The 26,614-nt window shown below is 42.1% G+C and overlaps 1 protein-coding gene across 2 annotated transcripts in view; it reads left to right on the forward strand.

Annotated features, from left to right (window-relative positions):
- Positions 1-26,614, forward strand: part of INTS9 (integrator complex subunit 9) — a 69,603-nt gene that overhangs the window by 4,856 nt on the left and 38,133 nt on the right. For both annotated transcript variants that reach the window (XM_048937370.1, XM_048937372.1), the window contains exons 3-9: positions 3,388-3,448; positions 5,491-5,553; positions 8,626-8,765; positions 10,255-10,341; positions 15,061-15,181; positions 17,160-17,294; positions 23,250-23,361. In XM_048937370.1, coding sequence (XP_048793327.1) covers positions 3,388-3,448; positions 5,491-5,553; positions 8,626-8,765; positions 10,255-10,341; positions 15,061-15,181; positions 17,160-17,294; positions 23,250-23,361 — 719 coding nt within the window. The remainder of the gene's footprint in view (positions 1-3,387; positions 3,449-5,490; positions 5,554-8,625; positions 8,766-10,254; positions 10,342-15,060; positions 15,182-17,159; positions 17,295-23,249; positions 23,362-26,614) is intronic.

The raw sequence follows: 26,614 nt of genomic DNA on the forward strand, positions 1-26,614 counted from the left end.
CTGATAGCAGACCCTGGGAATGAACAGCCAAATTGCAGGTCACAACCTGGAATTCCCCAAGTACCTCCAGAATGTCTGCACTAAAATGACTCAAACTCAATAAGAAAGGATGTCAGATTTGACCCCTGATGGCCCAGAGGAATCCAAGCAAACAGTTGGATTTAAATCTAATCAATCATGTCGGTAAGGTGATTGAACACCCCCTACAGCAAGGATTGTCCTAAGTACATGGACTTGGGCAAGTAATTGATCTCTTCAGTATTCTACAAAGCAGGTGTCCTGCAGGGAGCTGTGGAAACGAGCTGGAAACATCATATATCTGGTCTCCATTACCAGGATGTCTAAATACCTATGCAACTGAAATGTGTATTACCAACATAGTGTGGGTAGGTGATAGAAGCTGACATTGCCATCGTTTTCCAGGTGACAGACTAAAAGAAGGCCTGACTGAGGTCTTTCATGATGCTTGTAGCAGAGCAAGAATTTGAAATGTCTCAGACCTCAGGTTATTACCAGCTGTATTTCCTCTCATAATGAGGAGTGCTTCTTGCAACTAGGCTGAGACAGACCCACACAAAACCATGACCAGAGGGGAGCTATGCCTCTCTCTCTGCTGTCTTGAAGCCAGAGTAGGATCCGTGCATCTGTGGAAGTAGGATCCATGAACCACTTGAGCCCTGCAAGTGCTTGTATGCAATCTGCAACAGTGCCCTAATAGTTACCTCTGCTATTACAGCAGGTCTTTGCTATGCAGCTAGAGCCGGTGTCCTGCCTCACACAGGACCCTCCTTGAGCAAACATTTTGAGAGCCTGTCCTTTCATCTGTGAGAAAGGAAAGTGCTGTAGTGTTTGTCTCTTTAAAAGAACTGGACACTTTTTAGAATTCTTTGGTCTTCAGCCCATCAAAAGATATGTAATTGCACCCTGGAAATGGCAGTCCTTGTTCCCATCAGCGCATGGAGCGTGCACAAAGTGCAGCGGTTGCCAAACACTCCAAGCCAGTTCCTGTACTTTAAAGGAAGTTTGTCAACTGGAATTTTCTCCCCTGTACCAAAGTCAAATGCAAAACTGCAAGGTGAACATGTGGGAAGCTCTTAACCTTTCCTGTCTAGCCATGACACACTTGCTCATGTTATTTATGTGACAGTTCTAGCTATTTTGGATTAATCAATCACTCTATTACAATGTCAGAACTATGTCGGCAGGAACTGTGTTTCTTCTTGGCTTCAAGGTAAAAGTCCTTTCTGTCCTGTGTTGCATATTCCACTTTTCCTCCCCCCCTCAGGAGCCATCTACTTATTTTGCCTCTCTTAACAACATTGTATTCTCTTCAGTGGATGCCAGGTTTAGTACTCACTCATTAATAAGGCAAAGCCACGTACAAGGCTAACTTAGGAAAGGCATGGCCAGCACATCAAGAGGAGTTTATTCCTCTTGGCTTCATGCTGGAGAAAGCACAGATTGATCCCAGTTTGGACTCCCAGCTGAAGGAAGGTGCTGAGAGACTTGAGAGGGTCTTCCAAGGGGTCTGAGATGATTGGGGTTCAGAGCCCATGACTATACTGAGAGGTTGAAGAGTTGATCTGATTTGATCCAGCAGATGGGAGGCTGAAGGAGGAGCTAATAGCACTCTGCATCTACCTGGAAGAACCATAGGAAGAATGGTTAAACTCTTCTCAGGTGACAGTGCTGGGGGGGCAAGTAGTCATGGATTGCTACTTGAGAGCCTCAGATTGGGCATTAGCATTTCAATGATGAAGTTTCTCCTAGTTTCACACTTCTAACCATTCCCAGACTCTCTGGAATCTCATCCTTCAGGCATTTGCAAGTTGCAGTGAAAGAAAGCTGTGACTGACCCGGGTTGGCTCTGAGGGTGTACTGCAGACCTGCCGACCTGCCCTTCCAACCAACGTTTTGGTCCTTTCCTCCTCCCCTCCTTTACCTGCTACATTTGCTGCTTAGCAGGGTGCTTTGTTGTTGCTCTTTCCCAGCTTTTCCCTTTACATCATCTGCTCTCCCTACAGTTTTCCCCACCCATCTCTGAAATACAGTACTCAATCTGTGCTTTTGAGCACGTCCATTGGGAGTATACCTCCCAGTAGAGGAGACACCTCCTCTTTTATATCATTAGGCTTCTTCAGAATTGCTCTGTATCCTCAGAAGAGGGTCATGCTTCTCTGGTGTAGTTTCTCCTGCTGCTTCTTTATGACACCCTTCTGCTCTCACCTTCTGCCTTGACTCCTTGAATCTTTATTTCCCCTTTTTTCTTGTGCCTTACCTCAGTACCAGTTAGGATCAGTTCTTTTATACTGATCCTAGCTTAAACACAAGATTCCTCCGAGCCATTGAGTCACTTCCTATTTTCAAGAACTTAAATTCAAAAGCCCTTATAGTGCATAAGCATTCTTCTCTTCAGAGTTCAGTACTGACATGTTTCACTGCAACCAGGTTGTCAAGTTCTGTATCTGAATCTGAGGTCTTTACAGGCCTTGTTCCAGGCAGGTTTTAGTATCTCATTCTCTCAGCTTTTCTGGATTTCTGTGCAGGTACTTGAATCTGGGTCGGCAGTAGTTTCAGAACTAAGTTATAGACTCACACAAAAATCAGGTGTAACTGTGAAGCAGGGGTGCATGAAATGCTGAGGCAGTTCGGACTGTAAGCTCAGGATTACACCGTTATCCTTGAAGTTACCTTATTAGCATTTAAAACAAAAAATATTAAACAAACAAAAAAAGGTGGGGGGGCAGGGACTGCTGTTGCTGTCTGGTTCCACACCTGCCAACATAAAGCGTGCAGTTACAGCAAAGTCTGCTTGCTCCTCTCCTTCCAACACAGCTGCAAGCTGTACAGATGTTGGTGTGGGTCTTCAGGGCATGAAAGCATGGTTTACAGGGCTATAAAATCACACCCTCTGTGTCCATCAGTGACTGAGGCCTCAGTGTCCGTCTTTGCCTTGTATTGCTAGGGTGACTATTTGTCATCTTCTGCCCTGAAGCAGATTCAGTTTTACAGTGCTTTTGTGTTGTTTCAGACATAAAGTTTTCTGCTGCCTTAATCTTTCTTCCATTTACACAGCCATTTCACCTAAGGCAACTTAAATAGCACTGAGCCTTTTTGAAATTCTCATCATAAAGGACTAAAATCAAACTCCCTGCATGTGTTGTCCTCTTTATTTTTTTAATGCGTAAGTGTCATAGTGATGATTTGTGAAAGTCATTTCAGTGAACACTTAAAACACTGTGAAACTGTCCATTTTATTGAGATTGTTAGTTCCCCGAAACTGAGAAGGTGTTCTTTTCCTGTCTGACAACAAACAGAAGATCTGTGCTCAATGAGTGACAATGAAAGTATTCATATTTCAATATATTTTTTTCTCTCCTTCTGCAGCCCCAGGCTGTCCAAACTTCCTGGATTAGTTTTGAAAGATGGAAGCACATTTCTGGACAAGGTACTGTACTGATAGTTAGAATTTTCTTGCCATGCAAAAAGCCACCAGACAGATCAGGGGCTTGCACTACAGGAGCAATATTATCATGCTGACTCATCGCCAAGGTTTCTGTGTGTGCTGTTACCAGCCATGATGTAGAGCAGAACATTCTCAAACAAAATGTTAGCTGCAACTCTGAGGCTTTCAGTCTTCAGAAGTAGCCTGCTTTTTTAAAGTACCCTTTTAAAAATGCAGAAATCATCAGTTTGCATGTTTTCCTGTTTCACTGAGCTACATAAATAACAGTACTTTAACTTGTAGAGTGTCTTTTAGTCAACAGCCTCGCTTTTATGACAGTAAAGCTCCATAACTAACTTGTAAATGAGGTTGTTATCATCCCCCTTTTTTAGACAGGAAAACTACAGGTGAATGGTTTGGCCATGGGAGGTCTCTCATGGGAGGTCACAGAGGAAGAGCTTTGGCTTCACCTGTGTTCTGCCACTGGACATAGAAGGGAGGGTTTCATCTCCAGCCTCCTAATTCTAAGACACAGGATCGACTCAAATATGAGAGATGGTTTTTTCCTTTTTTCCCCCTTCTTTTCATGGCAGTGGTTTTATAATGAGAATTTTTCTGGGCTTCAACCGAAACTAGGCACTGCTGCATCCAGCTGGATCTGCCATAGGGGAACAATGAACACAAAAATATGTCAGATGCTGGTAAAATAGGCAGGCGCTTTTCAAATGTGTGCAGCAATAGAGATTGGTAGAGAAAATACTGTTTTAATAGATTGTTCTCCAACTGCATGAACATTAAAGGAAAATAGTAATAATAGCCCCTTTTGTAGGGGACTTCTGGGCTGATCTGATTCCTGCAGGTGAGAAAGCTGAAGATCATAGATTTAAGACCTGAGTTTTCTTCTCATGGGAGACAAAAGAAACTATATAGGCAGTGCTTCTGTAAGTGAAACAGTATTAGCTCTCTTCAGAGCATATGCTGACTGAGAATCACAGTTATAGATGCTCTGTGGTGGGAATGGAGTTACCCACTTCAGATTTGCTTCTCCTAAACTCCATAGTCTCAGAGCCTTTGGGTTCTGTTCTGTCTGAAGAGCAAATAGGCTGTCAGTATATTTTGTAAGTGAGGTATTTACATTTCTTTGGTGCTCCTGCAGTGTGTGCTCTGGAGAATCAAACTTGCACAGTGTCAATGGAAAACATGTGTTTAAAAATTCAAAGGCAGCATCTCTTACCTTCACCTTGACCATCGTAACTGCTTGGAATGGTAAATACTCTGACCCATGCTGGAAAAAGGCAAGGGAAGGAGTCAAAGGAGGATGTTTTATCATGTCAGGTGGATGTTCTGTTATAGCACTCTCCGGATGACAGTTATAAAACTTACGTCCTGGAGAGGCATTGAAATTTGCTGCGATCTAGTTTTAATCATTTTGAACTCCCTTGAGATGAGGTTAGGAGACTTCTGCCACTAGATGTAATTGCTCATTCGTTATTAGTTGGCAGGTGCACTGTAATTATTAAGAATTGGATTCAATTTTTAATTCTCTCAGTCTGAAGCTGGCTTAGACCACTAGCAGTGGGACGAGCAGGAGAAGCATCAGTGAGACAAAGAACAGAGAGGAAGGTTGCCTACCCCATGAGGGAGGCTGGGATTAGAGTTGAGAATGTTTCTGTTTGCTCTTTTCCATGTATAATGCTGAAGAATGTCACTTTTCATTTCACAAAAGCTTCTCATGTCACCTCTGGAAAAAGAGAAAATAGAGGACTAGAGATCCAATAGAGATAAAGAGAACAGAAGTGCCATGTGAAACCTGGATCCCTGGTAGGTGGTTCATCAAGTGCCCTAAATAGGGATTCATTTTCCACAAAACCAATTGGAGAAGACTTGCTTACAAAGGATGATGTCTGGAAGGGGAACAAATACAGTGTAGGAAAGGGTTGGAAATTGCCTACGATAAAGGAAAGGTTTTGAAAGTGCAAAATTCACTGTACTAGAGTAACACTGTTGTATTTTTTGTCTTTTCTGTTGATGTGCTTTTCTCCCAGGAGCTGAAGGAGTGCTCTGGCCATGTGTTCGTGGATTCAGTGCCAGAGTTCTGCTTGCCAGAGGTGAGTTAATTCAAAGCCTTACTTAAAAACCAGTCAGTGTGGGAGAAATTAGCTTAATTATTGTTATTAGCAGATTCCTGCTAATTTGTTGTTACTCTGTGAGTGATAATACTAAAACCCCTGTGGTCAAGTGAAGGTACCTCTATATTGAGCAGATCCACATCTCACAAAAGAATAAGCGAGGCTTAACTGTCCTTTGTCATTTGCCCTTTAAAGACAGTATAACTGAGCCAGACTTGATTATGTCAGAAAACATGTGCTGGTCTGGATAAGGGCAGGGGATGAAGAGGAGGAAAGTCTCTGACCAGAGAGGCACGGCCTGCCTTCTGGAGCTCCCCTGAGGAGCCTGTGGTGAAGCTGCTGGGCTGCAGTCAGTCCTGCTGTTCTCCTTCAGCAAAAGTTTCACTGCATTTTGTGCTACTCATCAGTGCCACTGTGAGCAAAGAACTGTACCTTCGTGTCCACGTAGACATAGCTGTGCAAGCTGCTGCTGCTTTAGTTGGTTTGGCCAAGAATATGTGCCATTTTACAAAAACAAAACAAAAAGGAAAGCAAGGCTATTGAAAGTGTTTGAATTAACTGGGTTTACCTCTCTGTAGGAGAGCTGAAAAAAAGAAAAAGGTGAGCAGAGAGTGGGGAGGATGAATGGTTGTGAATAGTCTGAGAACAGTATCCTCTTTCCTCAGCTGTGTTCAGGCTGTGATAGCATCAGTTCTTTCATTTCATGTTGGGATTGCTTTTGGGCAGGGATATTTTTTTTTTCTCCTTTCTGCCTGGTCTTGTTGATGAACTGCAAATCTGTTTTGGAAGATTGCTGTCAGCTTGCTGGGTTACTAGCAATGGTGTTTATGCCTGTTGACACCACGAAACCCACCTCAGAGCTCCTGACTCTTGTAATCTTGATTCTTGAAAGTAAGGTGGCAGCTCTGATGCTGGTTTTGGGGAACAGTATCAGCAGGTCTCTGTGCAATTGCTGTTTTTCCCCAGCAGGAAGAAACATAATTCACTCACCAAAACAACCCAAAATGATTCCCGTTGGGGGGGAGGGTTCTGGAGAAGAACAGGGATCTAGAAAGCATCTGTGTGGCAGAAAGTGCCATTATGTTCCAGATTTTGGGAAGATAGAGTGCAGTTTGAATTCCCTTTGGAATTGAGGCCATACATAGGAATGATTCCCTGCTGGGATTTGAAGTGCTTCAGCTCACCTTTCTGATTACTTTATTTGGCTGGAAAATACCCCCATCTCCAAAATGGCTGTTGGGGAGCTGCAGCTCTATTATGCCAGTGCCATCACTGAATGTAACCATTTTCCAGCAGTCCTTGTAACAAGAAGATGGCAACCAGCTGCACATGTCAACATTTTAGGGGCTGTACAAATACCCCTCAAATGCTTCAGCTCCTCAGGTTCCCAGCAGATGCCAAGTGCTTGAAGGGAAAACTAGGATAGTGACACACAGCACTCTTCTCTAGCTTTACGTGCTGCCTCGTCTGCAGGAGCGTGGCCTGCAGGCACATCATAAAGTAGAAATGTTGCTGGTGCTTGGCAGCATAGGGTAAGAAGGAGCTTGTGTGAAAAAGGCTTTGTCCTCTTCTCGTTCCACACCGCTACTTTTGAAGGAAGTTGTCTGCAAAAGCAGTTAGTTTCAGAGTCACACTATCACTTCCAGGAACACCATTGCCAAAGAAAGCCGAATTTTGAACGTAGTCCAGAAGCCACAAGGTGATAAGAGGCTGTCTCAGCAGCAGAGTACGCTTCCACATGTCAGAGTGCTGCCCTTTCTTTGCTTGGCAACCTTCTGATCTCTCTCACTTCACATTCAAGAAACATTTTTAAATCTCTTCTCCTCATAGGCACTTTTACTGAGATTGCTGTGAATCCCAGGGAAGATTCTACTTTGTTTTGGTTTTGACACCCTTTGCATCCTATTAGTAAATGCTTCTAGGATGCTGAGATATGGGACACTTAAGCTTGGAAAATGGTAGTCTGTACTTTCTATCCCCCCATGGCTTGCTGGGCTGGGATTCAGCTCAGGCCTGGAGTGACTCCCCATTTGATTCTCTGTAATCTAGACACAGCTGAAAACCAAACCATGAAGGAGCAGCTTGGTAGGAGCAGGCATCAGCAGACTCTTTGATACCATGCAGTGTATTTTTGCCTGGCAAGCACTGTAAAATAAAAGGTGTCCTGTCATGAATTGGAGGATGGTGTTCATTTACTGTGCTTAGATTGGAGATTGTGCTCTAAAATCAGCTGTGATCATGGATTGAAACCTTGAATGCTTAGTGGTGAGTTAAGCAGCTTGTCACCAGAACACCATGTCAGCCCCCTGAAAAGACAAGTGACCTACTTTCCTGCCATTTTTATTCAAATTGCTGGACCAAGCCTTGTAATCAGATAATATGTGCTTGATGAGTGTTGAATTCCATTAGCTGCTCTATAATAACTGAGTTAGAGGTCATATATCTTGTAAATTTCTGGCTTGACACCACTTGTGTTATAGCATTACCAGTAAATATTTCTAATTAAAATTCCTTTAACAATGTGTGAAATCATCTCCTTTCACTCTCTGAACTGCTGTCTTAACTGTCGCATCAAAACAAATTAGACCCACCCATCTGTTTTGTAGTATCATCTAAGTGAGCTTAATCTCTAGCTGTAGAAAATGTGGATGATGAAGATGTCAAGCATTTAGTCTGGGAAAATACATATAAATCATTGTAAGCATATGAATAAATACACTGTACATTCATCTCTCTCCTGGGTTGCTGTACCACATGCAGCATAGAAAGTATGAGACCCACTGATAAATTGTTAGTGAGGAAGTGGCAGTGGTTGGACAGCCACATTCCTCAGTAAGGAGGTGCAGCCATCAGTTCTTTGGTAAGTGTAATCATGCTTCTCCTAGCAGCAGCCATTTTGTTACATGAAAGGCAAAAGCAGGACCTGCTTTCCTTTTTAGATCAGAAAAGGGAGTAATTATAGAGAGACTTTTAATAAATCCAAGTTTTCCTGTCATTGCTTAAACTGTGTGAAAGCGTTACATGTCGCTTATCTCTTTCCTCTGTTTTCAGACTGAGCTGCTTGACCTCTCCACGGTGGATGTAATCTTGATCTCAAACTATCACTGCATGATGGCATTGCCCTATATCACAGAGTACACAGGATTCACTGGAACGGTGTATGCCACTGAGCCCACTGTTCAAATTGGCAGGTAAAAAGCCCCTTGATATCCTCTGCTCCTCTTTCATCACTGCTAAGGGAAAGGTGTGAAGGATAATATGGGTAAAGGAGCAGTGTCTAAAGTTCCAAAGAGGCTCTTAGGCAGTAGCTGAATACCAGCCAAGTCCTTAGTGCTGAAAATGTGTTAACTCAGTGTTTCCCAAACTCTGGAACTGCCTGTCATTTACAGCAGATGTTTTGTGTTGAGTCCAGGCAGATGTGGAATAGTAGATCTTGGGTGGACAGAGATACCTTGAGCAGCAGTTACCGTATAGCCTGCTTCAAACCTTCAAGAACCACCATCAAAGATCTTTCTTGTCCTCTCTGTTCCCCTTAAACGAAAGAGAAGTCACCAATGTTTTAATAAATGCCATTAAGATTACTGCCTTGTAGTTTTTCAGCATTTGAGATTCATACCAGTCTCCACTCCGTGGAAGGGAATTCAAGCAGGCTTCATTTCAAATGACAGTTGAGATTCTCTCATAAGCTCCTAATTCTAAAGAGAAGCAGAGAGAAAAGCAGCAGAAGTATGAGACAAGTAGAAAATCCAGGGTGTTCCAGTGCTGTCAAAAAGTTAGCATTTGATTGTCTAATTTGGTAGTACTTTCTTCCAAAGTTTGTTGATCAAATAGGTCAATCCCAGCAAGTAAAGGCTGCAGCTTTCTTCCTGGACGTTGTAACTGCAGTTGTGCTGTGTGCATTTCTCATGCAGAGCAGCTGCCATGTTCAATAGTTAAAAATCAGATTAGACTGTGATTTCTGAACTTCTGCTGTAAGCACTTCAGGGCAGGAGCCTTTGTCTATTAACTTTCCACACCAAAGTACAAACTTTCCACACCAGAATAATTCTCCCTTTGTTTAAAAACAAAAGCTAAAGGCTCTTGACAGAGAAAGGAATTACGTAAATATGAACTAGTAGTAGATCTCTGGGCTCTTGCTGGCCCATAGCTGAGGATAACAAGCATAGGCTTGTTGGAGGGTAGACTCTGGTATGGTTCTCACCATCCCAAGTAAATCAGGATACTGTTCTGCAGTTAAATCTGCCATTTCCTGCCTTCAAAGGAAAGCGTGCGTACAGCTGCAAATGCTGCTTAGTTTTGGGCACTGAAATCTATATTAACAGTTTGTAATGACTGATGTTTTTCCATGTCAAATACTGAACTGTGCATTTGTAGATGAGGAGGGTTCCCTCTGACGATGTGCTTGACTTCTCAAAGTGGTGAACAGACAGACATCAGCTGATATGTTTTCTTAATATATTTTGTCTCATTCCCTGTGGCAAGCAGGCAGTAATGTAGAAGTCATCTTGTATAGCAAGAGATTTGGGAGTTCCTCTTGCCCTTCTCCCTTCCCAATAACCCCTAACCCAGTAGGCCAGATCCTTTTACTGTCGTAATCAGTCAGATAGAATTGACTAGCTGAAATTTGGTGATGTCTTACCTGAAAGGCTGCAGTTCCAATAACTTTGTTACCGTTTTCAGACTTCTCATGGAAGAACTGGTGAATTCCATTGAACGTGTGCCAAAGGCTCAGTCTGCCTCCATGTGGAAGAACAAGGAGGTACAGAGGTAAGGAACAAGCCATCTGGGAAGGGTGATTGTCCTAAAACACTAAAACTCTAACCAAACTTTAGCATTAAGTGTAAAGATTGGTCAGCTGCCACCATTCGAGGCTTGATTTGCTGATGCCACTAAGCAGCAAGAACAATTAGGTGGTGTACAGGAACTCCACAAGCTTGATTCTTGGTAGAAGACTTGGTAAGGCACATGCCTCCCTTACCTCCCATCACGTATGATGGTAGATAAAAATGGAGGATTTTTGTGTTAGCAACATAAGGAGTTGATGAAATTAGCAAGCTGTTTAAACTTATTAATGTTGTGTTGGAGTGGTTTTAATTTAAAATGATATTTGTGCTCGTGTTTGCCAAAATGCTAAGAAAGTAGACAGTGAGCTGTTGGAAGTGACTGGGAGCAAAGCACAGTGCGGTGCCATCTTTCCTCCCAGCTTGCAGCCTCTTTCACACTTGAACAACAAAAAGATTTTGGTTTTTTTCCACTGTTCTAGAGTTCAGAAACAAATTGAAGAAACAGATTGGAAACTCGAGCCCTGTTACTCCATCTGTATACAAAACCAGTATGCTCAAAATTGAGATTTGAGGTGTTCAAAATTCTACCTCCAGAATTTTGGGAGTGTCTGTTATCTGAAAGTTTTCCTAATAGTTTACTAATAGCAGCCAATGCTTTCTTTGGAAGTGAAGATAACTTTAGGTGCACAACATGTTCTACAGAGGAAATAGTTTTGTTGCTAGCACATCTTAAATACAGATTTGGTTAAAGAAAGTTATTTTTAAACGCTGCTTTGTGCATTTTAAATGATCTCTCATTTTCTATTCTTAATTCTTAATGCGGCGTGATTTAAGAGTTTCCTAAAAATGAATTATTTCCCAAGTTGTAAAAGTAGCATTTCAATATCACAAAGCAAGGAAATTAAAAATCCAAATTAACATATGCTTGGCTGTATAGTACACTCCCCTGCTGAGCATAGGAGCAGTCTTATCTCAGCAGAGTAACTCACATTTCTGAAGGAGGCAAGCAAAACAACGGTGTAAAACAAAACCAAAGATAAGGTTGATAAGGATTTTGTCCTGCTTGAGGTACACTCTTGTTAAAGTGATGTCTTTTAATTCTGAAGTCTGCTGGCCTGAGTAGAATGACTCCTGAGGCTTGCAGTTGTGTGATGAGAGAGGGCTGGAGCCATTATTCTCGTCACACCAGTGCCTGTGTTTTGTATGCATGGTTTAAAGGAGGATCGTATATCTTAGAGCTCATTTCATGTCACTTGCCTGGTGGTTGTATTTTAGAAAAAGTGCTGGCTAGCACTTTACACACTGTTGACTATTCCAGAAGTGCACTCGGAGATGTGATCTTTGTTCTCATTCAGCTGCCACAGGAAAAGTAATTTTTTTTTTGTCTCCCGTTGCTCAGGAAGTGCCCTAACATCCACAGTTCCTCCTTTCTGCTGTCAAGTAGCTGTTATAATGAGGTAGCAGTGGAGGTGGGAGAGAAGTCCAAGAGCCCACCCCTAGGAGAGACTGGACCACCCCTTCTTTGCCACTTACAGGATCTCTGCTGACCCCATAGCACTGCCACAGCACGATGTCTTGCAGGGAACCTCAATCAGACATCAGGTTCCCCAACTTTTAGAGATAAAATATACACTTCTTCCAAATACAAGCCAGAGGCAGAGCAAAGAAATGATATAAGGAAGATAACCAAGTGTAACTGGCAGCCCTGCAGCTGTTAAAAATCTTCCTATTCTAAACTCAGCCTTGAGGCTGGTAGGAGCCAGTGGTTTCTGTGAGCTAAAACAAGACAGATCTAAATTCTCTTTCCAATTGAGCTTGCCTGTACTACGAGTTTCCCTTCTTCACATCCCTATGCCTCTGTTAAATGGAACTCCTACCCACCATAATGGCTAACAGGGGCTTAATTAATGTTTGCAAGATGTTTTGAGATTCCTGATCGTGAGTGTTGTGCAAGCATGAATAGAACTGATTATTATAGCATGTGAGCAAACATCCACAGATCCACAAAATAATACCTGGCTAATTGCACATACAGGGTTAGACTGACATCCGTTATTTAAGAAAATGTGATCCTTGGTCGATCCTCCAAGGATCCTTGTTGATCCTCCAACAACTCTTGGCTGTTGCTTGAAGGGAGTACTTATGACTTCTGAGTCTAACTAATTTTTCAGGCTGATCAATCAAACTGCTTTACAGTTCAGCTAGTTCTACTCTGAACAATTAGAATAAAACACAGAGTATTATCATCTTCATTAGATTAAGCATTGAAGCATTTTAAATGCAAATGCTGTGTAAAATATAATAAGTTCATTATTGCAACTTACATTTTGCCATTATCTGATCCAGTCCAAACTAATTGCCCAGCCAGTTCTATTGCCGTTGGTTTTTGTTTGAAATGAGCAGTCTGGTGGAAGCTCTCTACATGCTCAGGCAGGTTATTTGTCCTGCTGATTAGGATTCAAGGGGCTAAGCAGGAAGTTTGCCTTATGAAAGACATTTTGGTGACTACTTACTACTTCTCTTACATCTTTCTAAAAGTGTCTGAAACAGAGTATTCCTGAAAGAGGGTAGCAGACCACAAGGGCGCTCTTCTGATCTGTGCAGATGCCCAGTTAAGAATACAAGGCCCTGAGCTATTTAGGCATGAAGGACCAGATCATGCTGCTTCACAGTACCTCCCTGTTCATGGCTGTAGGTTGTCTGTTCCTGGATCTGCCCATGTACATCTGGTTGTTATGAGGTGATCTGAACAGGATGTTACTGCAGTGCGTGGTGGAAGGAAGGGATGCCATTCAGAGGGACCTCAGCAGGCTGGAAAGGTGGGCCTGGATGAACCTGATGAGGTTCAACACAGCAAAGTGCAGAGTTTGGCACTTGGGCTGGAGGAATCCCAGGCATCCGTACAGACTGGAAGGAGCGGTCCTTGAGAGCAGCCCTGTGGAGAAGGACCTGGGGGTCCTGATGGATGAAAAGCTTAACATGAGCCAGCAATGTGCTCTTGCTGCTCGGAAAGCAAATGGTGTCCTGGGCTCCATCAGTAGAGGGGTGGCCAGCAGGGACAGGAGGTGATTGTCCCCCTCTACTCTGCTCTTGTGAGGCCCCATCTGGAGCACTGCGTCCAGGTCTGGAGATTCCTGATCCTTGAGATTCCTCCCAACCCTGGCCATTCCGTGATTCTGTAGTGTTAATAGCTTCACTCACAGCTTTCAAATATACTCCAGGAATGGGTACAGATTTTAGAAATGAGGTGACAGGTTGAGTGCAAGCAGGGGCACATCTGAGGAACCAGGAAAGAATGAAACAGCTTGGAGACTGGTCCCACTGGTCTCTGTTAGGAGTCAGAGCATATTTACAATGGAGCCACAGAGTCAAGGCTAATAGGAACTTGCTTCTATCAGCAAGGACAATTCCCCACTTTTCTCCATTACCTGGAGATACATTCTCCCCTTCCCAGAAGAGAAGCTCCTGAAAGCATCCAGCACTAAATGCTTCTTATGGTAGGTTAAAGGCTTTTACAGGCAATTTGCTTCAGTGCAGTGGTGGACAACTATCCACGTTGTTTGGCCTTCTGTTGCTTATGACTTCCCAAAAAAGACCTTGAACACTTTGTTTGTTTCCTTAAGCGCAGCATGCTTTCAGCCAGCAAGTGCTGGAATTACACTTATCACACTAGACCTATACAGCAGGCTTGGCAAGAGCTGGTCTTAATCCTTTCTTCACTATCTTAAATTATGGAGGAGTTCAGTGACCTGGTAGATATAACAATAAATTAAATTCTTTTAAACAAATTGATCAAAGAAACTTCACCAATTTCCATAAATCTTTGGAAATTGGTTTGAATTAGCCTTTGATTTAGCATTGGTTTAATATACAAAAAAAAGATTCCTATTCTTCTTATGCATTTGGCAGCTGTGCTGCTTCCTGCCTCAGTTCATGTTGCTGAGGAAGATTTATTTCCCAGAAGTTAGCCATCTCTCTTACAGCCCGTGACATTTCAGTTCACTTCTTCCCTTGACAATGCTGTCCAGCTAACTTGCAGTGTCTGTGAATAGCAGGATGGATGGATTTTTTTTCTTTGGTGTAAAACATCTTGAATACTTCCGTGTGGGGGATCTCAAAGTGCTCTGCAGTGTCAGCTGATGTATTGTTGCCAGTACGCTCTGAGGGTGAGCAGGGTATCTGAGCTGAAGGCAAAGAATCTGAAGCGCAGGGACACGTGTTCCTGTAGGACAGTGGTGTCAAAACTGAGAGCAGAGCCAGTGTTGGTTCATGTTCTGGTGCTGGTATTTGAAACACAAGTTTGGAGCTTGCTTTTGATTTTCAAATTCTTAGTTTTAGAACTGGGTTATGCAGAGTAGACACTGATGGAAGTCATCTCTACCAATTCTAGTAGTGCATTTCATGTTGACATCCTTCATTGGTGGCAAAAACAACACTGGAGTTGTTATAACACCTTCACCACGGCTACTTTGAAGAAGGCTGGATAGGATCAATAATGAGAAAGCTGAAGGTGAGGTAAAATGGACAGCATGATTCTACCTCTCAACGTGCAGGAAGTCTTGCTCCTCCCTTTGAAGCACTGCACGCATTTAAAAGAAAAAGGAGGAAGGAAAAAGAGAAAATTGAATCTGTAAGGATATGGATGTGAATAGTGATCCATCAGGAAGTTCTGAAAATGCCCAGACCCTTTTGACCTTTGCAGATTGCTACCAGCCCCTCTGAAAGATGCAGTGGAGGTGTCAATGTGGAGGAAGTGCTACACCATGCCCGAAGTGAATGCTGCTCTCAGTAAGATCCAGCTGGTGGGATATTCCCAGAAAATTGTGAGTATCAGCAGAGCTTTCCTCAGGTCAATATTAACAGCTTGTTGCTTTCCAGCTTTCTCCCTGCAAAAGCCTGAGAAATGCCCTTCTTTTTCTATTTTTCTTGTAGATCCTGTTAAAGATCTAGTTACTCTGACCTGAGAAAGTAAGGCAAGATTGTATATTATTGAAATGCACCCTGGTCTGTCTCCCAGGAAGGGTTGTTGTTTGTTGAAAATTAAGAGTATCCATTTGTCTCTCCTGTTCCTCAGGGGAGGCCAATTTTAAGGCATACCTGTGAATTTAGAATTGATGTCTGGCCCACTGAGAGCTTGGAGGATGTACCAAATGAATGTATCCTCTCTGTCTGTAAGCCACATCCCCTTCTGAGTTACTGTATCTCACTTCTGGGAATCTTTTTGAGTGCTTTAGCCTCTGCTTTCTTTTACAGAGCAAATTAGGGATTGTAAACAAAACCTAATGGTTCAACCTGAACTTCAAACACTCCTTTCCCAAGGTTCTCAGTTAAGGTTTGTTGTATCTGATGCTGTTAACTGTAATCCAGTGTAGTTTGTAGAATGAACTGGGCCAACAGTTCAGTAGTCTGCAGTTCACTTTTATGGGCAGCATGTGCACCATGATGCCTGCTATTGTTGCACACCAACATGAGGTAAAAAGGTGGATTATAGCAAATTGTATACCCAGATTTTTTGTTTGCTCCTTTTTTCTTTACCGAAGGGCCACTGAAGTTCAGAAACTGTGCATGTAAGACAGTTTGAAGCAATAACCAGTTCAGCTAGGAGCTAAATTGGATGGGTTTGTGTGGTGCTGCATTACAGCTGGTGAGAAAAGACCTTGAGCCATCACTAACCTGGGTGCTGATGTAAATAACAGCTGCATTTTTGTCTAGCCACCAGACAGGTTGAGTGTACTTGGAATTCCTCAGTGTTAATGGGTAATTACTCTTCACTTTTGACTGTCCTCACAGTGTGAATGAATCTCACCAAGTTTTAGATCTGTACTTCTCAGCCAATCATTCTTTTATAGTTCCTGGGACAGGGGGAAGAAACGTTCATAGAGCATCTTTTATCTCTTCCCAAAGATGTTTAAAACAGCAAAAGCCTAATTAGTCAGCTAACCCCAAATGTGGCAACAGCAAGAATGGTTTGTTGTCCATTACAAAGTCAGAGGAATGGAGACCTTGTTTTGAGAGGCCAAATACGTATTGGGATGCTAGAAAAATCATTAGTATTGCATGAATGCTTGTTCTATTATTCAGTAACCAGAAAGTACAACACATCAGTGAGCAATACATGGAGGCTTATTTTCCTTTCTCCAAACAATTCTAACACATTGCTGTGTACAGAAAGCAATAAACTTTCTAGTAACACCTGGAAATGAGACAATTGACAGGTTGCTTGTGCTGAAGCTGAAATTTGGATTGAGTTTGAAGGGAGTTCTTAAATCACCAGTAGATAGCATTTAAAAAAAAAAAAGTGATTGGTAAAATTGTAAAGTGACTTTGTCTTTAAATATACACTTCATACAGCAAAATCTGTGAGTCAAACAGACTTTTATATCAGTACATAACAAGTTATGATGCCCTTCCTTCTCTCCTGCTGGTCTGTATTGATAAAATTAGCCCAAGGGAGTATAAAGTTTTCAAAGATCTAAAGCTCCTACAAAGTTCCTCAGTACATCAAAGCCAGATGGACCACAATTAGTTCCTCCAGTGAGAATTATGTTGCAGTGTGAACTCAGTTACTGGAGAATTAACATGGAAGAGAGACCTGATGAAGACTGCCTCAGGAGTAGTTTTTCTCAGAGCTTGTGTTCTGTTAGACCTGGGGAAATTAAAACAGCAGACATAAGACAAATACCAGCTTCATAAAGGCCTTGAAAGCAGAACTAGTTTGAGTTGTTATCTCTGATGATAAAATAACCTGTTCTCGTTTCTCTTGGGCACTCTCAAGTTAATTTCTCTCCCTGTGTGTTTCAGGAGTTGTTTGGTGCTGTGCAGGTCACCCCTCTCAGCTCAGGCTACGCGCTTGGAAGTTCCAATTGGATTATCCAGTCGCACTATGAAAAGGTTTCCTATGTTTCAGGATCTTCTCTGCTTACAACACATCCTCAGGTACAACCACTTTAGAAACCAACCAACATAGAAAAACCAACAGAAGGGCTCACTCTGCTGAGATCAGGCATAGTGTGGAAACTGTACAGATGTACCTCTGTTAATAATTGGCTGTACTTTGGTCGTTAGGAAGACATACCACCCAGGTAAGGAGGCATTTAGTAGAGAAGGACAGCTAAAATTCTTTATTTTTGATTTGGTGTTAACCTACTTTCCGCTATGAAATTCTCCATCACCTTAAGTAGGAAAATTCCAGCAGAGTTAAACAACAGACCATTAATGACTCTCAGTAAAATATGGATTATTTTTTTTTTTTAGGAGTCTTTACAGACAGTTCGCAGACTGCTTCTATATCACTTCTGAAACATCCTTCCTTGGGAGAAATGATAGCTTACTGGCTGCCAACATTTCCACCCTGCTCTGCTGAGGGCAAAGTCTTTATAGTGCTGTAGATGTAATTTCCAGTAAATTAATTCTCTCTAGATCCATAAATTCTTCGTGCAAAGAATAGCTTGAAGTTTGCAGTACTGCATGCTTCAGAAGTTGTCAAAATAGTTGAAAGCAATATTAGCATGAGGTATTTAAAAATAATTTAGAAAATGTGTCAGGTTCATGATCAGTAAGTAATTTCCCCCAAGGTGAGTATCTTCTAAAGAGTGTTGCTTCTGAGCACCCTTCCTTTAAAAGCTTGATCTCAAGAACTGAACAACTACAATACATAGTGTGTCTGTACTTACTTGCGCACAGTGCATCAGGGTCTCTCTTTTTTCATCATCTGCCTCATCCTGGCCTGGACAATGTTCTTTTGAGACCTTCTGCTGAAGGAACACAAGCAGTATTTAACAAAGCATGCATGTAAAACTTCTGTGAGGAGAAACTGTGATCTATGATGGCCAACCAGGGGATCAGGCTTAGCTAGCATGGGTTCGTGAAGGGCAAGTCTTGCTTGACCAACCTCATCTCCTTCTATGATTGGGTGCCCCACTTGGCAGATGGGGGAAAGGCTGTTGATGTTGTCTTCCTAGACTTCAGCAAGGCCTTTGACACTGTCTCCCATAGTGCTGGAGAAAGAGCAGCTCATGGCTTGGGCAGGTACACTCTTTGCTGGGTAAAGAACTGCAGGGACAGGCCCAGAAAGTGGTGGTGACTGGAGTAAAATCCAGTTGGTGGCTGGTCACGAGTGGTGCTCCCCAGGGTTTGGTATTGAGGCCTGTTTTGTTCAATGTTTTTGTTGATGACTTGGATGAGGGCATTGAGTAAATTTTCAGGTGAGGAGGTTGGGAAGAAGTGTCAATGTGCATGGGGGTAGGAAGGCCCTACAGAGGGATCTGGAAGGGCTGGATAGCTGCACGGAGGGTTGCAGTTGAACAAGACCAAGTGCTCGGTCCTGCAGTTTGACTACAACAACCCCAGGCACCACTACAGGCTACAGGAGTGTGGTTTAGTGGGAAATATTGGTGATAGGTGGATGGTTGGACTGGGTGATCTTAGAGGTCTTTTCCAACCTTGGTGATTCTGTGATTCCATGGTTCTATAGGAAGTGGTTTGGACTGGACTGTTCATTCTATGTTCTATTCTATACCAACACTATTTCTTAGACCAAATGGTGGATGAGATCCTCATTTTATTTTATGTTTTTAGCATACAGTCCATTGCACTTTGCATTATTTTTTTCCCTAACTCGTAATTTGAAGGAGTAGCTTATGAGAATGCGTTTTGAGTAGCTTATTGAGAATGCTTATTGAGATGCTTATTGAGTAGCTTATTGAGAATGTGTTCAGATTGTCCTTTTCTTGTTATTCACCACATCACAAATATTACAAGGAATCAGATCACTTTTGTACCCAGAAAGGGTACTGTTGGTCAATGGCTCGATGCCCAGATGGAGATCAGTGACAAGTGATGTCCCTGAGGGGTCAGTACTGGGACAGGTGCTCTTTAACATCTTCATCAATGACATTGACAGCCACACCAAGTGCACTCTCAGCGAGTTTGCAGGTGACACAAAGCTGAGTGATGTGGTGGACATCTCGAGGGATGGGTTGTGCCATTCAGACACACCTAGACTAGCTGAGCAGTGGGCCCGGGTGGACCTCATGAGGCTCAATAAATCCAAGTGGAAGGTCTTGCAACTGAGTCTTGGCAACCCATGCATCAGTGCAATGTGGAGGTTGTAAGGACAGATCACAGCACTGCCGAAAAGGACCTGGATGTACAGGTGGAGGGCAGCTGAATGTGAACCAGCACTGCGCCCTCGCATCCCAGAAAGCCAACTGTATCCTGGTCTGCATCGAGAGCAGCGTGGCCAGCAGGGTGAGGGAGAGGGATCGTGTCTTTTTACCCTGCACTGGTGAGATCTCACCTGGAGTACTGCATCCAAATGTGGAGTCCTCACTACATGGATGTGTTGGAGCACGTCCAGAGGGGGGCCACAAAAATGATCCCAGGAATGGAAGGCCTCTCCTATTACAACAGGCTGAAAGAGCAGAGGCTGTGCAGCTTGGAGAAAAGAAGGCTGCAGGGAGACAGAGCAGCCTTTCAGTAGCTAAAGGGAGGCTTTAAGAAAAGAGGAGAGCAGACTTTTTAGCAGGATCTATTGTCATAGGACAAGGAGGAAGAGTTTCAAATTAAAAGAGAGAAGATTTATTCCTCTATTCCTTCCAGTTTAATTTCTTTACAGTAAGAGAGGTGGGGCACTGGCACAGATTGCACAGAGAGGTGGTGGGTGCCCTGTCCTTGGAGACACTCATGGTCAGGCTGGATGGGGCTCTGAGCAATCTGATCTAGCAGATTTCCCTATTAATTGCAGGGCAGTTGGGCTAGATAACCTTGAAACATTCCTTCCAACTCAAACTATTCTGTGATTCTATGATCATTTGCATTTCAGGTATCATTGTTATGTATGTTCTTCCAGATGGCTGTTGAAGACAGCAGATAGATTTTGACTTAATATTAATCCTCATAAACACCACTATGAGCACCTAGAACACGATAATTCTATAATGGCTAGTAGTTTTTGAGACCTGCCAACCAAGCTATTCATCTGTTTGACAAGTTTGACAGATAATATATAGTAATAACAATATCTTTGTTGGCACAAAGCCTACATTTTGTTCAATAATCCAACAGTTTTTCATCAAAATGAAAAGTTGTTTTTCTGACCTCTATAGAATCATGGTGAGCAGTCAGTGAAACTCCAGTGTATGAATGCAGTCACTGCATTTTGTTGTCAGTTTGTTTTTTTTTTTTTAAAGACACCCTGTTAATCAACATGCTTATGTAAAAACATATCCTGGCTTTTGGAGTCACACTGAAGTCTTTGCACGTTTCCAGTCATTTGGAACTCCCTTCATAGTTATTAAAAAACAGGGTAATGTGACCAGGCTTTCATCAGTGATTTGTTTAGGATGAGAGGACACAGCTTATTTGGGCATATTAATGGGACAAAGCTGCTTCCTCTTTACATCTTCTCTATTATATGCAGTAGTAGCCTTAGAAGCATTTCCTTCTCTCAGTATGCAGATGAGGATAATCTCACTTGAAGGAAACAGTGGACCCCACCATCCTTCCCTTGTGTCCTCCCTCCTGCCAGCACTGGGATTTAAGAGCTGTCATGTAGGAGTTAGCAGCACAAGTTGGAATTAGACGCCATGGGGAGGGAACAGGATTGCTTTTTTGGTATAAATGACAGCTTAGAGTTTTCTTGAAGTTTTAAGTTACATATAGATTATATCTGTAATCTACAGAGTTATGTTATGTCTGAGAGTTAGCTCTGACACCATTAATTGTTCCCTTTACTTCTGTGTTCTGGCAAATGGTCTCTATTGGAAGTGTTGCCTCACCGTCTGCTGAGTCTAGAATTGACACCATTGCCTGCTGGCACCAAAGTGGAGAACTGGAGTTGACAGCACAGGTTCAGACGTGTCACTAAAAGCCTTTTAAGGCGTATTCTTTACATTAACCCACACAAATCGATGCAAGCCCTTTCAGTGCAATAGCAGCTGGAATTATGTGTATCTAATACGGCATAATCGTTATGTACATTATCACAAGCAGATTCAGTATTATTTTTTATTGCATTATTGGCATTTCATTTTTGTGGACACGCTATGGAGTGTCAAAGATTGTGATAAATCTAATGTAGTTGGTCTGGTCCAGCAAGGTGGTGCACAGTGTAAACTTCTATTGAAATTGGTATGAAACTCCCCTGCATGTTCATGGGAGCAAGATCTTAACTAATTAGGAATGGTGTTGAGGGACAGTGAGCAAGGCAGCTAACTGTGCAGTGGTCTTTGGAGTTCAGCAGAGGAGAGATCTTTGTCAGTGTCTTCTGGTAGAAGGATAGAAGTCTTTCCTGGTGGGTGAGACCAGAGAGAGTCCATCAAGAATAAGTAACCATATAATACCATGCAGGTGGCTGCAGTTGCCTTCCTTTGTTTGAGTGGTAGCTGAGGGAGATGTATCCCAGCCCAGAGTGAGGCTAAAATTTAACTTCTCCTCATAGCCATACTTTGCCTGCAAGTGGTTTTTGTCTCTTCAGGATTGAATTATGCTGAATGTTGAGTATCAAGAATATAGTTTAGTATAAGGTCAAACAAAAATGATTTCTGAATTTTTAGTGTATGTTTTCTAATAGACAAAAGTGGGCATGCATTTTACATCCCCCTTTAATGAAATGCTGCTATAAAATAAGTCATATGATCAGCCTTGGTGAAGAAGTGTGCACCTCTATGCACAGTCAAAGTAGAAGCAACGTTTGCTTGAACATACACCTGTCAGTGGCCAAATCAGCACAGTATTTCTTCGGGCTATCAAATCATTGATACTTCTGCTACATCTGAGGGCCACAGGATTGGCAGTGCAGGAGTAAATTGTCTGTCCTCAGGAAAAAGGCATGGCATGGATAGAAAGTGTGCAACGTGATGCTTGTGATAACCACCCTCAGTGCTTCAACCACAGCATGGGATTGTATCTGTGACCATAGGCAATCAGTACAACACGCACAGCAAGGCCAATGGTCGTTGCCCTATGAAGATATGAATCTCAGTTGACATAGGTTAGCCTCTAGCACAGTCTTCAAAGAGAGATACAGGATAAAGCTGCAGTGCTAGTGCAGTTCATGTGTGGAAAGTGATAAGGTGAGTCATGTTTTCCACTGACTTTAGAAAATGCCTGTATGTTTGGCTTGATTTTTATAGCTACAGTAAAAAGTTAGGATATATCAGTAAATATTTATTAAATAAAATTTATCAGTGTTAAGGAATCTAAACCAATGTATTGTTTCTACCAGCAGTAACTATTTCCAATTTCACCAAAGCTATCTTCTGACAAGGCTTGCACAAACAGTCTTAAATGAGCATTTGGAAGTCATTATTGTAATGCTATAAGTAGAAAAGCAGGATTCACAAGTCAAGGGAGGACCCTGTGCTGAACTGAGATTTATGAGCAAAACAGAGAGCTTCGAGCCTAAAGTCCTTTGCATTTCACTTCTTTCAAAGAAAACCCACTGAATTGTTGGGGAAAATTCAGTTGTACCCAACCAGACAGTGAGCACTGGGAATCAAAGCTGACACTGATTTGCAAAAGGAAGCTGACTGGAAGCTAGTGCAGCCAAGATACGAACACAAGAATGAAACCCTTCCTGATTGCAGTGCCACATCCTCAACAGATGATTGTCTTCTCAATTGTTCAACTCATAAGGCCATGAAATGATTAGTCTATAGAGAATACCACTTTGAATCCAGTCACGGTTCCATTGCTTGTTTTGTACTGTACATGTGCAGGTAAACAGTGGTTTTATTAACTTAACAGATAAAGGGATTACTGGTATAAAGTGTTCAGTGTGTTTTCCTTGTTGATCACTGTATCTGTCATGCAGTGCTCTTGGTGCAATGCAGAGAAACCTATGTGATGACTGTCATGTAACTTATTTTATTTCACTGTACTCTGTTTCAGCCCATGGACCAGGCTTCTCTTAAAAACAGTGATGTCCTCATCCTGACGGGTCTTACGCAGATCCCTACTGCTAACCCAGATGGCATGGTAGGAGAGTTCTGCAGCAACTTGGGTAGGTCACTGAGCGAAGCCTTGTGTGTATTTTATCATCTTACTCATTGCTTTGGGTGGGAAGTAATTCTGAGATTCCTGGAATTGAATAACTTGTCCAGCCATATCTTCTGGCATAAAACTAGCTGTTTAGATTTTACGATGTGCTCCTGATGTCATTAATACAGTAAGTGCTTAGAGAGACACAAGTTGTACCTAAAATGTTTTGGAATGGAGCAGGTATTACAAGATTTAATCATTTGCTGCTCTTGGTTTGCTAAGTATGTCGCTTAGCTGCCAACAGACTGCAAGTTGCATAGGTACTGCAGATTGTTCCCATCTGAAATACTGCTATTTCCTTCCTCTATATCAGATAGTATAAAATCTTTACATCCTTTTTTATGACATTCAGTTTTGAAAACAAGCACATCTGCTTCTCTTCTTACACCTGATTTTTAAATATATCAAAAGCAAATAGCACAATCTCTGCTTAAAAAAATATATCAAGATGTATTTATAGACTCCAGAAATACAAAACCTAATCAGACGCTTTCACAGCTGGAAAAGCTGATAATTGCAAAGCTGTGATATCAGTGTGAATGGCAGCATTTTCCAGCCTGATCAGAATGTCACATCCAGTTCAGTTCTCTTCCTTTCTCCCCTTCCCCCACCTCAGTTCTTCTGTGCTATCACCCTTTGTCTGTCTTGCCACGCGTTGCCTTTCTCAAGAGAACTGCAACACTCACTACAGGAGAACTACTAAAAAGATTATTAAAAGGCATTAGAAGTCTAAATCAGGGGATCTTCGCTGCAAGCAAGTGTTCTTGTCCCCATTGCACAACTGAGAGAAATTTGAGCTGCATTTAGATGACTTACCCAAGGTTGCAGAATAAAGATGAGAATGAACTGAAGTGTAAATAGTTCTTAATGTTACTTTTAAAAACTAAATGCACCCTTGGAGAATTTAAAAACAAAAACAAAACAAAACCACATTACTTTGCTTTTTCTGTTTTTTAAATCCTTGTGCATATTCACAGATGCTGAATATAATCATAATATTTCAGAATCTCAGTATGGGACTGCCGCAGCAGTGGAAGGGAAATAATAAAAGGGATGTGGTAGATTGCTCTATCACCTGCCTTCTCCAAATCAAAATCGAATATCCCTAATTAGGTTGTGTTTCAGTTCAAACAGAAGCCATAGGTCCTAGTGTGAGAAGTGCAAGGTAAAATTGTGGGGTTTTGTTTATGTGGAAAAGTGAATTATGGGGTCAGGATGGTTACTTGTGATATAAATACCTATTGCTGGGGTGCATTTGGGCACTTTATAAAGATGATGATCTCGTTATACCAAAGATCCTATCTGTCAACATCCTGGCTCCAGCAGGGACTATAAGCAGGTACGTAGAGAATAGTAGAAGACTGGGGTGAGACTGTATGATACTTTCCCCTCATGATCTCTTAGCCTTGAACTATTTTGGTTTCAGGAATTTCCTCAATCAGACATGGCTTTTTGTACAGTTAGTAATGCTCAGTGGATTTCATTTCCAGGAATTTGTTCAACCTCCTCCTGGAACTCTGTAAATTCTTAACACCTGTGACTTCCTTTCCTAAGTGATGCCTATGTTTACATGTGCGCGTGTGTGCATTAGAAGCTGTTTTCATTGTTTATAAGCTTTGTTAATTTTATTACAAGCCGTGGCAGATAGGCTTTGGTGACCTGCATGCAGATGTGCTGCCCTTCTCTGTCTTTTCTGGGCCTTTATGGGGGCTGCTGTCCCCCTGGCAGATGGCAGCATGATCACTTCTATCATCCTGAACCACCGAGGAGAGGCTGAGCAGCAGTGTTGGTCTTCCTACAGGAGAGGCTGAGGAGTGTTTGCCTTACTGCCATCTCTTCTGCAAGATATCCACCACATCATGTGTTTTAGCAAGCAGCTTGGTGGTCACTAGTGCCTTAAACTGCAGCAGCTGTTTGCTACGTAAACAATAGTGAGGCTGTTGTTAATTAAAATGCTTTTAAAATATTAAAGCTGTAGTTTGGGCCAAAGCAAAATCCAAAAGATGAATGCATGTAAGTGTGTTACATATGTAGATACAGGTGGGTGTTTATCTGAGCAAGTTGTTCTGGTTTACAGAAACATTCTGAACTATTTTGAGGATTTTGCAGTGTATCTTTGAGCCAAATTCTGTCTTGAAAGAGATAAACGCAGAGAAATTAGAAAGCAGTTGAACATGGAAGGAAGGTAGCTTAAATTATATAAGAATCCAGAATTTGTGTAGCAAAAAAAAAAATGCATTGACCTGAGGAAGTCATAGAAATCATGGAATGACTTGGGTTGGAATGGACCTCAAGGATCATCAGGTTCCATCCCCCACTGCCACAGGCAGGGTTGCCAGTTGCTAGATCAGGTACTAGACCAGGTTACCCAGGGCTCCATAACCTGGCCTTAAATGCCTCCAGGGACAGAACATCCACAGCATCTGTAGGCAAGCTGTTCCAGCACCTCAGCTCTCTCTCAGTAAAAAAACCTCTAAACATCTAACCTAAATCTCCTCTCCTTTAATTTAAATCCATCTCCTCTTGTCCTGTTTCTGTTTCCTCTTGTAAGAAGTTGATCATGTTTATAAACTCCATTTAAATATTGGAAAGACACAAAGAAGTCTTCCCACAGTCTTCACTTTTCCAAGCTGCACAAGCCCAATTCCTTCAGCCTGTCTGGACTTGACCACAACTCGGTGACCTTCCAACCAATTCCTTATCCACTGAATAGTCAAATCCATCTCTCTCTAATTTAGAAATAAGGATGTGGTGGGGGACCATGTCAGAGATCTTGCAGAAATCTGCGTAGTAATTCTGTGAAGAATGCAGTGTTAGTGCAGTCTCTTCCCAGTACTACTTACACATATACCCAACATCAAGAGAAGAAAGCAGATCCATTTTCTTATAGATGAGTAAAAAATTAAGATTGGACAAAATCTCTTGAAGGTTGTCTAGTCCAACCATCCAAGAAGTCCAAAACCAATCTGTTACTGTGAAAAGCAGTAACGTAGGCAAGCTGAGCACCATAGATTTCGTGTTTTCTCATTCCCAAAATGTTTGACAACTTCACAAGAAGCTCAAAATACACTTGGTGAAAAGTTAGTCATTGGAAATATATCAAAATAGCGTATCATAAGGTAATGCCAGTTTGTGACTAAGTGTGAAAAATTTCACCTTGGTCTCTGTTTTCATCCCAGCACGTAGAGTTGTAGATGCTGAATCCCATTGTTACT

The sequence above is a fragment of the Lagopus muta genome, chromosome 2 (genome assembly GCF_023343835.1).
Source record: "Lagopus muta isolate bLagMut1 chromosome 2, bLagMut1 primary, whole genome shotgun sequence".
Classification (NCBI taxonomy): domain Eukaryota; kingdom Metazoa; phylum Chordata; class Aves; order Galliformes; family Phasianidae; genus Lagopus; species Lagopus muta.